At 42.9% G+C, this 13,605-nt stretch overlaps 1 protein-coding gene across 4 annotated transcripts in view; it reads right to left on the bottom strand.

Moving 5' to 3' along the window:
- The window catches only part of LOC115116179 (zinc finger protein 609-like), a 98,279-nt gene that overhangs the window by 66,536 nt on the left and 18,138 nt on the right, over positions 1-13,605 (bottom strand). For 3 of the 4 annotated variants that reach the window (XM_065012324.1, XM_065012322.1, XM_065012323.1), the window contains exon 2: positions 9,509-10,377. The exons of the other annotated variant lie outside the window; for it this stretch is intronic. In XM_065012324.1, coding sequence (XP_064868396.1) covers positions 9,509-10,255 — 747 coding nt within the window. In that variant the 5' untranslated portion in view covers positions 10,256-10,377. The remainder of the gene's footprint in view (positions 1-9,508; positions 10,378-13,605) is intronic. 4 annotated transcript variants of the gene reach the window in all.

Below are 13,605 nucleotides of genomic sequence, written 5' to 3' on the forward strand. Positions count from 1 at the left end.
AAGTAGAAACCTCTAAAAATCATTATTTTTTTCTAACGTGAAGTGGGAAGGCAAAACGACAAGATTACTAATGGCAGCCGCAGGTTCGCAGCACACAGACATCAATCTCTCTTTTATCTCCCTGTCTTCTAGAAGCTGCCTCTAGTCCTCCTCCTCTCCCACTGCACTTCTGTGCAAAGAACTTTCCTCCATAAAGAGGAACTCAATGGGGGGTTTCACATTCCTACGTTGAAAGCCCTAGCTAAACCTTTTTTGAAGAGTTGCCTCACCAACAACTACAGTATGCACAAATCTACATTTCTTTCAAGCTGAAAATAGTTTTTCCATGAGTAGTCGAGTCATGAATGTCTCCTTGTGGAGGAAGCTTGTCCAACAGTGAGTGGTTTCATAATGCAGTTAACACTTTGAACAAAATGACAAAGTGCTAAATGAGTTGAGGCCTGGGGAAGACACTTTCATGTATCGTACAGCCTAGGTCTAAATTATTGACACACCACAGAATGCACTAAGCCAAACCCTTTGAAAGCAGGCAACAATCCTGAAACACACAGTACAACAAGAGTGACTCTGTAACAGATACTGTGCCAGCTTTCGCTCACAGGCAGAACATTCCAGGCCAGAGGAAAGCCACGTCTGCTCCTCCCCACTGTGTGGGTTTTGTTCTGCTAATCAGACCAAATGCCTCGAGGATTCAAGAACCCTGGAACTGTGTCCGTCTTAATAGAGCAGCCCTTCCAGCCAGCCTCTCCCTGTCATTCCACCAGCCCCATGCAGCTGAAGCTGAGCAGACAAACCATTCAGTGTGTAGGGGGTTAAAGACTTTATCCATTCATAACCTAACGTAGCTGGCGTAAAAGAAACACCATCCGGTTATTGGCAACTCCGCTAGTGGTGATCCATTCATAAGGCTGTCCTCCCCTCCCCCTTCCTTAACCCCAGTTGGTCCCCCCCCCCCCCATTTCCCTCACTCCTCTACCCATCATGTGCCCTCTTCCCTCATAACAGCAGAGCCCTTTTTCCTTGAATAGATGGATGGTTTATTACTAGACCGCTGACCCAACTCCACATCCTCCCCACCCCTAAGCAGAGAAAATACATCGACTCCAGACCATCGAAATCTCAAATCTTGGCCTTCTCCCTTTTCCCCCCTCTCGTGTTCTTTGTTTGTTTGTTTCCCTCTGCCCCCCCCCCCCCACCCCCGGCTTTCCTGCTACTCCCGCATTGATAGGCGAAATGAGGCGCGTTGGAAATTTGCTGGCTGACAATGGAAGACAGCTGCTCTCACTGCATAAGTCTTTCATGAGCTGAATTAGCAGCGCGGGTTAGCCTCTCTCCCTTCCCCCCACATGCTTCCCTGACAGCACACTGATCCAGACACACGCACATGCCTAGCCTTGTACAAAGCTTGGGAGACAGAGGAGGGTGGAGAGAGACAAAACATGAAAGGGCTTTGTTTCTCAGAACTGTGATCACTTTTGCAGGACGAGCCAAAGATGTTTTGCGACCTTGAAGCCATCCTCCCCATACATTTTCTATGAGGATATTGCTGCTAGGTGTACACAGCGAAAGCTCAGGTTTTACCTAGAGGTCGGCCGATTATGGTTTTTCAACGCCGATACCGATTATTGGAGGACCAAAAAAGGCTGATACCGACTAATCTGCCGATTTTTTTAAATATATATATTTGTAATGAAGACAATTACAACAATACTGAATGAACACTTATTTTAACTTAATATAATACATAAATAAACTCAATTTAGTTTCAAATAAATTATGAAACATGTTCAATTTGGTTTAAATCATGCAAAAACATAGTGTTGGAGAAGAAAGTAAAAGTGCAATATGTGCCATGGAAGAAAGCTAACGTTTATGTTCATTGCTCGGAACATGAGAACATATGAAAGCTGGTGGTTCCTTTTAACATGAGTCTTCAATATTCCCAGTTAAGAAGTTTTAGGTTGTAGTTATTATAGGACTATTTCTCTCTATACCATTTGTATTTCATATACCTTTGACTATTGGATGTTCTTATAGGAACTTCAGTATTGCCATCCTAATCTCGGGAGTTGATAGGCTTGAAGTCATAAATAGCGCAATGCTTGAAGCACAGCGATGAGCTGCTGGCAAACGCAGTAAAGTGCTGTTTGAATGAATGAGCCTGCTGCTGCCTACCATCACCCAGTCAGACTGCTCTATCAAATCATAGACTTAATAAGAATATAATAAACAAACAGAAATACGAGCCTTTGGGCATTAATATGGTCAAATCCGGAAACTATCATTTCGAAAACAAAACGTTTAATTCTTTCAGTGAAATACGAAACCGTTCCATATATTATCGAACGGGTGGCAACCCTAAGTCTAAATATTGCTGTTACATTGCACAACCTTCAATGTTATGTCATAATAATGTACAATTCTGGCAAATTAATTACGGTCTTTGTTAGGAAGAAATGGTCTTCACACAGTTCGCAATGAGCCAGGCGGCCCAAACTGCTGCATATACCCTGACTGTCACTTCTCTTGCGTTCTGTGCAAGCACTCATATATATATCCCTAGTTAAAAGAAATTCATGTTAGCAGGCAATATTAACTAAATACACAGGTTTAAAAAAATGTGCTTGTGTATTGATTTTAAGGCATTGATGTTTATGGTTTTTTCGCGAATGCTTGTTAAATCATCACCCGTTTGACTAAGTAGGCTGTGATTCAATGAGAAATTAACAGGCACCACATTGATTATATGCACAGGACAAGCTAGATAAACTAGTAATATCATCAACCATGTGTAGTTAACTAGTGATTGTTAAGATTGATTGTTTTTTAAGATAAGTTTAATGCTAGCTAGCAATTTACCTTGGCTCCTTGCTGCACTCGTGTAACAGGTGGTCAAGCCTGCCACGCAGTCTCCTTGTGGGGTGCAATGTAATCGGCATCCAAAAATGCAGATTACCGATTGTTATGAAAACTTGAAATCGGCCCAAATTAAATCAGCCATTCCGATTAATCGGTCGACCTCTAGTTATAACACAAATAGCCTATGGTACCTGAGGAAAACATGAGGGCATTCAAAGACTTCCTCAGCAACTCAAACCATATAAACACAGATCAATTCACAGGCTCATTCACGATTATTATAAACCTACTCGTCCATTTCCTTTGCTATTCATTAATCTAATCTACAATCTAGCCTCCGAGAAGGTACCCAGTTTATCGCTCATTAGGAAAGTAAATAACTGTATGCTTCTGTTAGATATCAGAACATCATGAATTATGAAAAAATAAAATAAAAATGTGAAATGATCACAATGGACATTGATAGTGACATTATTTCAGCATGAAGGCTCAGGCTACAGTGCTGCCATTCCCAGAAAAGTCTCCTTGTTATCCCAATAGAGGAGGAACAAAATAGCATGTGGCCTCCCAGCACGGTGCAGCGAGGTTTATAGGCTCCTCCACAAGCTTTGTCAAAGTCAACATTTTATTGCGACACCTTCGGGAGCAAATTAAAAACAGGCACATCCCCCTATTGACAAAGACCCCATATGTTACAAAAGCAATTTTAAAAGTAGGTTACAGAATAGGCACAGGCCGACAGTTATCCATTTTCAAAAGATCCATGATTAAAATGGTTACCATGATTAGGCCAACAATGGTTAACTTAAATAGACTGCTCCAAACCGTCCTAGGTTATGAGCAACAGCAAATAGAAGGCAGAACGTAATAGAAGGCAGAACGTATGGAAGGCCTAACACATTTCAACTCTTCTTTAAGACAATGGTGTTGTCTTTCAGAAATACATCGTAGTCCTTGTGATGACGGTGAGAGTTTGTTTTATTCCATGTAAACCTAGCTGGAAGTAAACGTCTTCTCTTGTGTACAAAAGCAGATCTTTCAGTGCTCTCAGGGGCCTTCAGAACGGAACAAGAGGGCACAAATCAAGCCCGCGCTTCTCCAGGTCAAGGAGCCTGCTAAATGTCTACAGAGACAGTTTATGACCAGCGAGGACTGGGTTCCAATATTAAATATTTCCACACAAGGGTCTCTCAAGGCTCTTGACAAGGATTTCCTGGAACACTGTCCGACAGCACTATAAACTCAGTGGGCCGCAGCTTTCCCATTCCCTGACGAGGCCTCTGGTCTGACCGTGGGGGATGGGGAGGAACCTTGTTCCTGAGGCAAAACCAGCTCTGGGAATGGCTCTGCTACAACTAGAGTCACTGTTCTGGCGTGGCTTTAATCCCAGCCACAGTAAAGTGACATTGGACACCAGGAATACGACAACCAGACAAAAAAATAGCCCTGAGCTAAAGCTCCTTTTGTAATGGTACATTGAGGCCACCGCACAAACATTTGGTGAGACGTTCTTGGCAGTAATGTAAATTCTCACACCTGTACCCTTTTGGAAAAGGACTAGAGAGAACTGTGCTAGCTGATAGCAAACTGAAACGTTTTTGCAAATTGCTGGTTAAATATAGACATCTTGAGGGTAGACATTTGTGACCGACTGTTAATGAATCATTCACGCCATCTAGTCTACAGAACAAAGAAACGCATTTGTATAGGAGGGACTTTCTAAGCGGGTGACTGTAAAGAGAGAGCCAAAGGCTAAGTGGTGGCTATGCAGCAGAATATGCCTTGACAGGATTTCACCCGCTTGCTTGCGGAGTAGGAATCAGTATTTCCCACTTCATCGTGTTGCCTCATCCCCCTACGACAATAGCAACCCCAGATAACAAGGCTTTCTTAAGTGGGGAAAGTTGGAAAGGAAACCAGACCCACTTACCGAAGCAAACTCCTTACTTATACTGCAGAGGAGCCAAAAGCAACACTAACACAAATTCCAGGTCCAAGGCTGCTTTTTGCTGGCATGCCAAAAATGAATCTAGCTTAATATTGATGTGAATAGATTATGGCAATATCTGCAGCAACTGACAGCCTAAAGATTGTGACAAATGTTTGGGTCTTTTCCTCAGTATTATGAACGCTAGTCTGATCTCAATTTATATAAAACACTGAAAGGAAACATGTTTATGCTTCCCAACAGTTTGAGAAATTCAGAAGAGCCTAGACAAAAGGCCTTTAACAGCTTGCCTGCACATGCTTTGAGGAAACAAAGAGGATAATGAATGTGTCCTTTTCATAAAGAGACTAAAGGGAAACACATTAAACACTGAATTCAACCGCAAACTCAGGCAAACTCTAGCCTAAATGTTTCTGGATCTGAGAGAAACAGGCTAGCTCAACCAAAAAGTTGTCAGAGATCAGCTTACCCGATCCTTATCTCCTTTAACACCATTAAGGGGTCAAAAGTTAACTGACCTAGCCTCAATAATCCAAGGCTATAGCTTTTTCTAAATAGGTGGGCAAAGTAGATTTGCCGTCACTAACCCTCCCTTGTATTGTGTTTAGCCTCACAGCCTTTTACGTTGTTGTGGAGACAGAGGCTAATGACAGATGTGGGAAACAATTAGTGTGGAGTGTTTTTACTGGAGTAGAGAGGGGGGCTCCCTGTGGGAGAGTTTCTAACAGAAAGAGGCAGCACTACAGGAATCACAGCAGCACTGACTGACTGAGTCCGCTGCTGCAAAATGCCTCCCTTCATCTGTTCCTCACACACACACGTATCTAAACACACATGCAGGTTCTCTCAACAGTAGGTTGTCAAATCAACTGAAAATAGGCATGTAGGGCCAACAAGCTTTGTTTTCAATGAAATTGAAGCCGGGCAACGTTGGAGGCCAACCACAGGCAAAGAGCTAAGGAGAGCCAGGGGATGGAGTGTCTTTTTTCACTTTCCACATTGGATTTTCTATTATGCTAATGAATTATACCACAGACAGATGGCTTTCAGGATCCTAGTGAACAGAATAACACCTTGAGGAATGACAAATCAAGGTTGCTAATACCAGGAAAAGCAATTCAAGCATGGATAGTTACCACCAAGGCAAAGAAAATACCACTGATTCAACATAGTAAAACTATGATACACATTTCCAAGCATTAGGATATTCAATCATTCTTGCCTTCAAAGCATTTAACAAGATAACAATTTCATTGTGTGATTCCCATTACCTACAGAGGCCTCTCACGACAGCCTGAATGGGGGCTCTTCATTTGCTGCAATCTCATGGAACATACAAGTCTGCTGATCAAGAGGAATCACTTCTCCGCACTCGCTTGAGGCGACAACAAAGCACTGCGCTGCATGCCTCTTTATCGGTTGGTTTCTCTGCTCTGAAATTAGGGCAAAAAAAATCAGTCTCTGTGCGCTCCACGGGGCAAAGTGTAGTCATTTAACATTTGACTCATGAGTAGACTTAGGCTGCATTTCATAATGCTCAGTTTGAACACAGACTGATATTGGTGAGGAAGCAGTTGAAAAGGAACACGTCGAGGCTAGATGCTGAAAAGAATGCTTCGTCATAGTGCTAGGGCCAAAACATGATTGAGGCCCTCCCGAATGGCGCAGCGGTCTAAGGGACTGGATCGCAGTGCTGAGGCGCCACTACAGCATCGGGTTTGATCCCCGGCTGTGTCACAGCCGGCCATGGCCAGAAGCCCCATAGGGCCGCTCATATTGGGTTTGGCCGGGGGGGGGGGGGATTTCCTTGGCTCAGTTTACTCTAGCGGTTGCAAGCCGACTTCGGACAGTGTTTCCTCGGACACATAGGTGCGGCTGGCTTCTGGGTTAAGCGAGCAGTGTCAAGAAGTAGTGCGGCTTGGCAGGTCATGTTTCGCAGGACACATGGCTCTCGACCTTCGCCTCTCCCGAGTCCATTGGGGAATTGCAGTGGCGATGAGACAAGATCGTCACTACCAATTGGATATCACAAAATTGGGAAGAAAAAGGTGGTACAATATCTCCCAAAAAATAACTGATTGAAATGAACAGGTCGACATGGAGTAGATTTCGGCTACATTTCATAATGCTTTGTTCAACAGTTCAAAAGGAACACGTCTAGGCTAGACGACTAACAGCTGAAAAGAAAGCAACGTCATGGTACTTGGGCTGAAACATTGTGTCTTCATGGCAAGGTGCCTCAGCAGGACCAAGCAAGTTAACATTCCTGGTAGGATTTGGCTGAACAGATTGGGGAAATACAGTTTTTCTCCAATCCCTGCTTGCTGTGTCGCCTTGTTTATCCACGCAAAAATGTAAAATGGGAGAATAGCAAGTTCTGTGTTTAGGACTACACATCAAGTCCCTTGTTGGAAACGGGGCTAACCAGCATATATGAACAGGTATGGCCTACCCTCGTCTATGCAATTGACACTCCCCTCAAAACCAGTCATCCCTCCCTCCTCATTCAGAGTCCTCAAAGCCTTGGTGTTATTTAAAAGGAATGAGCTGTAACACAATAGCACCAGTAAGTCAGAGGCAAGAAAAGGAAATAAAGCTAGTTCTCATGAGACCCCTTTCTCCCCTAACTGCACATCAGCGACTACACAGTGGTGGCCAGGCTCATTCACTCTCAAGCACAGACCCTTTTTTCCTCCTTCCTCTTTTGAACTGACATTGCTAATGTAATTTTCCATAAGAGCTGCTCCATTCGTCAAGGCCAGCATCACGTCGAGGCAGCTGACGAACGCCTGGCTCCTCCAGGCTTGTATAATGAGTGAGTAAGAGAGAGGGGGGGAGGGGGGTCAGTGCTATAGTTGAGGGAGCAGAGATGATTTATTCCAGAAACAAGAGCCAATGCTTTAGGAGCTCTGTCCTAAGATGGAGACAGTGCAGCCAAAGTCACACACTCAGAGGATAAGAGCATGAGTTAGTAAGTCATCATTAAATTAAAAATTAAAAATGTATTTGAGATGATGAATAACAAATCACACCCAGTTACTGTCAAATGTCTAGAAGGAAGAAAACTTGCCATCACGTACAACACCTTTATTAAGCTACAGCTCAGAACCTCTAACAAGATACTAACTGGGAAACATCTGGATGACTTAACACGCTATTCAAATATCTTATTGACTTGTATTATACATACTGTTCACAGTTTGGGCAAATGTGACTTGACCTCTGGAACACCCATGGCATGGAGATGAGACATGTTGGACAACATTGATAAAGATTAGGTTAATTTTAGCATCATAGAAAATGCCATATTTTTGGGGCGGCAGGTAGCCTAGTGGTTAGAGCGTTGGGCCAGTAACCGAAAGGTTCCTAGATTGAATCCCCTGAGCAGACAAGGTAAAAATCTGTCGTTCTGCCCCTGAACAAGGCATTTAAACCACTGTTCCTATGCAGTCATTGAAAATAAGAATTTGTTCTTAACTGGCTTGCCTAGTTAAATAAAAAGGTAAAAAAAAAAAATGTAAATGTCATAAAACAGGGCAGTATACATTGTATTCATCATTAACGTGGTCTAGACGTCCATTGTATTGAGGCCTCAGTTTAAACATAGGCCTTTAGCTTACGAATCTAGAACGTGGCATGGGACAACTTCCATCGGGTCTCAAGGATTCAGATATGAATTCAGTGAAACACTATCGGCAACTGTTTTCTGGAGACCCTGATGAGTCTAAGAACCCAGTCAGTGCCGAGTCTGACCCTTTGTTCAAGGTCCATGCCGAGCTCATTGGGTTGCCTGAGTACTTTCTGATTGCTGAGCCTTTTGTCCTTAGATTTCCTTCCCTGTTTGAGTTATCTGAGGAGACTTCACAGCTTTGCATTCCTGACAGAGGGAAACTTGCTTCTTCGAAGGCCCTTCCCCCCACTTCACTTTCAGAGCAGCAGCGAAAGTGAGGGCGTGTTCTGCCACCCCCTCCCCCACCCACCAGGCATTGCCGGGGCTTGTGGGATTAAGAATGGAACACGACGACAGACAAAACAATCCCCAGCACCTCCCTCTACTGCTGGTACTAACAGAGCATGAAAAGGCTGTTTCTGAGCACACAATACACACACTGATAGACCAGCTCAATGAGGAGACAGGATAAGTGCTGGTAAATAGTTAAGCAACTGTTCATGAGTTTCTTGCATGACAATGTCTATATTTGAAAAGAGGAAAACTAGCGTTCCCATCAGCAATCAACTTGCTAGTCAGCAAGCTAATTGATTCATTTTGAAAAACAAACATCCTGTGTAGAACAAGTTATAATATTTACCAGACAATTGTAATAATAATAATGAACTGTAGCCAAGCACTTTAAAGTTCTTCCAGGCTTTAAAGGCAGAGGGACAAGATATTTCAGAAAAGCCATCATGACCAGATTGTCCTGACTGATACTCACAACTGATGTGAAATGTGGGCCACGTCTTCAATTAGACAAAACTAAAGTGGTGAGAAACAGCAGGCACATCTCCAACCCCCCGAAAAGGCTACATCATGTTCCAATAAGATTACAAAGTTAAAATGTTGTTCAACCAAAAACAAGCATCTCAAATGGAAAGAAATCTGAACCTACAGCTTGGCAAAGGTTTGGAAATTGGTCTTGCATAGTGATACACATTCAGCTGAAACATTCCAAGCAATAATTTGTTTAATAGCACTCTTACCTTTTCATTTTTCACTTTCTTCAATGTTCTGCATTCTATATTGTCCAGCTCCTGTGGTTCAGTTTTAATTGTCAATGCTGGAACTATCCCAACAGACTCGAGTGCAATATTCCCCAACTGATCGTCCCCTACCAAGTCTGTAGATTGTGTGTTCTCAAAGGGGGCACTACGGTTAACCCCCAAAGCTACTTGAGAAACCAGCTCCTTTTCAGTGGCAGCTATTACCACCACTGGCACTCCCTCGCTTTTCTCCTTCTTACTTTTCCCACTTGCCCCTTCCTTGTCTTTTTTACCACTGTTCCGAGAGACTTTGCCACCCTTCTCCATTCCTTTGCCAGTAGTGGAATTGTTGCTAGTGGCTCCTGCAGTAGCACCAGTGTTGGTTGGTTCCCCTTGGGTTCGCGTCTGCCCTTCTTTCTTGGTCCCATCTCCAGCTGAGACCTTGCTACTATTGTCTTTAGAGTTTTTGCTGCGTTTGGATTTAGATTTACTCTCCTTGCCTTGAGGGCCAGGTACAGGACTAACAAATCGGATGTTGTCAGGCAAAGCTGCAACAGCAGTGGGCGGAGCCGTCATACCCCCTCCGTCCTTGGTTCCAGACATCTCAAGTTTGTCCTTTTCTAAGTCAGCGTCAAGGTCGATAATCAGATTTCCTACACCGATGTCCCACTCATCACCGCTGTCGTAAGTGTCCACCGCATTCGAGTCCACACCTTTCCCGCCTGCAGTGCCACTACTTAAGGACATTTTAGTGCCAACGGCCCAGGTTTGCCTCAATGAGGTCCGCCACCTTCTCTGACTGCTGGGGGACTGGGTTGAGAGAATCCTTAGGGTCTAGGTATCCCCTTCCTATTTACCCACATTTTGCCCTGAGGGGGGGAAAAAGAGAAAAATAGTTACATCTATCCAATACAGTAGGTATCAGCCAACCAATGACATAAAACAAAAAGGGCTGAGCAGCACCACAGAAGAAGACAAAAATTACCAGAAAGTTTGAAGGTGATAAAACTTCTCACAGCGATGAAGAATAAAGGTTGAAGAGTTGTTTTAATTGCCAATGAAAACAACCTAAAGGCTCAAACTCATTGCACTAATGTGGATGTAGCGTTGGTCTGCCAATCGTTCAGCTCATTGCGTTTTAGGGACCACCCGCCGCAGATGTGACTGCTGACATTTTCATGCAATTCTACAGGTAAAATTGGTGTGTCTGAGCCCTAAATCTACATTGAAATGACTGAAAACAAACCAAAACTGTGTAGAAATGATAACAGCCCTACAATTTGTAACTTCACTCTGTCCAGCTTGCAAACAACGACTGAAACAAAAGCTACAGGGGGAACATTGGATAAAAACCATTTTTTTTAAACGGACAAAGGACTATTGCAAATTCTAATGACGAGAAAATATAACAACATTTCAGTGTAGCCCTCCACATCTCTATGAAAACTGAGTGCCATAAGGAAAAACATTTAAGCACATGTCCTCCATTCATGCAACTGACAGTCCTACAGCTTGTTATTATTTCCCCTTTATTTAACCAGGTAGGCCAGATCACCTTTATTTAACCAGGTAGGCCAGATCACCTTTATTTAACCAGGTAGGCCAGATCACCTTTATTTAACCAGGTAGGCCAGATCACCTTTATTTAACCAGGTAGGCCAGTTGAGAACAAGTTCTCATTTACAACTGCGACCTGGGCAAGAAAAAGCAAAGCAGTGCAACAAAAACAACAGAGTTACACATAAACAAACATGCAGTCAATAACACAATAGAAAAATCTATGTACAGTGTGTACAAATGTAGAAGAGCAGGGAGGAAAGGCAATAAATAGGCCATATAGGCGAAATAATTACAATTTAACATTAACACTGGAGTGATAGATGTGCAGATGATGATGTGCAAGTAGAGATACTAGGGTACAAAAGAACAAGAGGATAAATAACAATATGGGGATGATGTAGTTGGGTGTGCTATTTACAGATCGGCTGTGTACAGGTACAGTGATCGGTAAGCTGCTCTAACAGCTGATGCTTAAAATTAGAGTTCTGATCTAATACTATTCACAACTGACACAGGCCAACAGCTTGATCTAACACTACTAGAGGTCGACCGATTAATAGGGCCGATTTCATAACAATCGGAAATCTGTATTTTTGGACACCGATTTGGCCAACATTTTTTTTTACACCTTTATTTAATCTTTATTTAACTAGTCAAGTCAGATAAGAACACATTCTTATTTTCAATGACGGCCTAGGAACGGTGGGTTAACTGCCTCGTTCAGGGTCAGAACGACAGATTTTCACCTTGTCATCTCGGGGGATCCAATCTTGCAAACTTACAGTTAACTAGTCCAACGCTATAACCACCTACCTCTCGTTGCACTCCACAAGGAGACTGCCTGTTACACGAATGCAGTAAGCCAAGCTAAGTTGCTAGCTAGCATTAAACTTATCTTATAAAAAACAACCAATCAATCATAATCACTAGTTAACTACACATGGTTGATGATATTACTAGTTTATATGCATTGCATATAATCTGACTGAGCATACAAGCATCTGACTGAGCGGTGGTAGGCACCAGCAGGCTCGTAAGCATTCATTCAAACAGCACTTTCCTGCGTTTTGCCAGCAGCTCTTCGTTGTGCGCCAAGCATTGCGCTGTTTATGACTTCAAGCCTATCAACTCCCGAGATGAGGCTGGTGTAACCGATGTGAAATGGCTAGCTAGTTAGCGGGGTGCGCGCTAATAGCGTTTCAAACGTCACTCACTCTGAGACTTGGAGTGGTTGTTCCCCTTGCTCTGCATGGGTAATGCTGCTTCGAGCCCAGGTAGGAGTGAGGAGAGGGACGGAAGGTATACTGTTACACTGGCAATACTAAAGTGCCTATAAGAACATCCAATAGTCAAAGGTTAATGAAATACAAATGGTATAGAGGGAAATAGTCCTATAATTCCTATAATAACTACAACCTGTTAAAAAGGAACCACCAGTTTTCATATGTTCTCATGTTCTGAGCAAGGAACTTAAATGTTAGCTTTCTTACATGGCACATATTGCACTTTTACTTTCTTCTCCAACACTTTGTTTTTGCATTATTTAAACCAAATTGAACATGTTTCATTATTTATTTGAGGGTAAATTGATTTTGATGCATAATATTAAGTTAAAATAAGTGTTCATTCAGTATTGTTGTAATTGTCATTATTACAAATACATGGGAAAAAAATTGTCCGATTAATCGGTATCGGCGTTTTTGGTCCTCCAATAATCGGCATGGCGGTGAAAAATCATAAATCGGTCGACCTCTAAAAACTACACACAACTGACACAGGCCTACAGTTTGATCTAACATTATTCGGATCAGGAAGGCTTGTGATGTCTTTACTAGCAAGAAAAAAAACAACGACATGCCATTACATTGGGACGTATTCAATCAAGCTGCTAATCAAGAAGGTCGGGGGTAGGGTAAAGAAAGATTCAACTAGTCCTGCAAGTCAGTAAATGTGTCAAATAGGCTTATTTATCCTAGAGCCACAGTTCTCTTTACCCAGTAGTAGAGACATTGTTTTCTTGATTACATACAAGCAAATGCTTGTAGCAAAAGATGCATTTTGTTAACCAAACGTGACAAAACAGGGACAATGATCCATCCTTTAACACTACATTATCTAAAAGCTGCCCAAACTCCACCATAATCCCAAAGGTGCTACAGCGTTGCACAGAAATCCTGATCTCCATAACCATTTCCCACAGTCACCATGGCAACCATGTGAAACGTAAATCCTGATTGACGGCCAACCGTGGCCTCACTGTTCTGAGTGACTGGCTCATTCCACAAGGACTGCTGATAGTGTCACTGGTGACTGATGAAGACCAACTGGCCTCACTACTCACCCTCACAGGGTTAACATAGCCATACTCTGTCAAGTGGACACTGACAACCCCTGCATCAACAGGGCAGCTTAAGAAAACATGAATGATGCCAGAGGAAAGGCACAGCCCAACACCATAATGTAGGCTAAATAAAGTGCTGTTAAAAAGGCATGCCTTACACAAACACATTGTGATCATGTTAGCTTCATATAGCCTA

Source organism: Oncorhynchus nerka, linkage group LG27 (assembly GCF_034236695.1).
Source record: "Oncorhynchus nerka isolate Pitt River linkage group LG27, Oner_Uvic_2.0, whole genome shotgun sequence".
Taxonomy (NCBI): Eukaryota; Metazoa; Chordata; class Actinopteri; order Salmoniformes; family Salmonidae; genus Oncorhynchus; species Oncorhynchus nerka.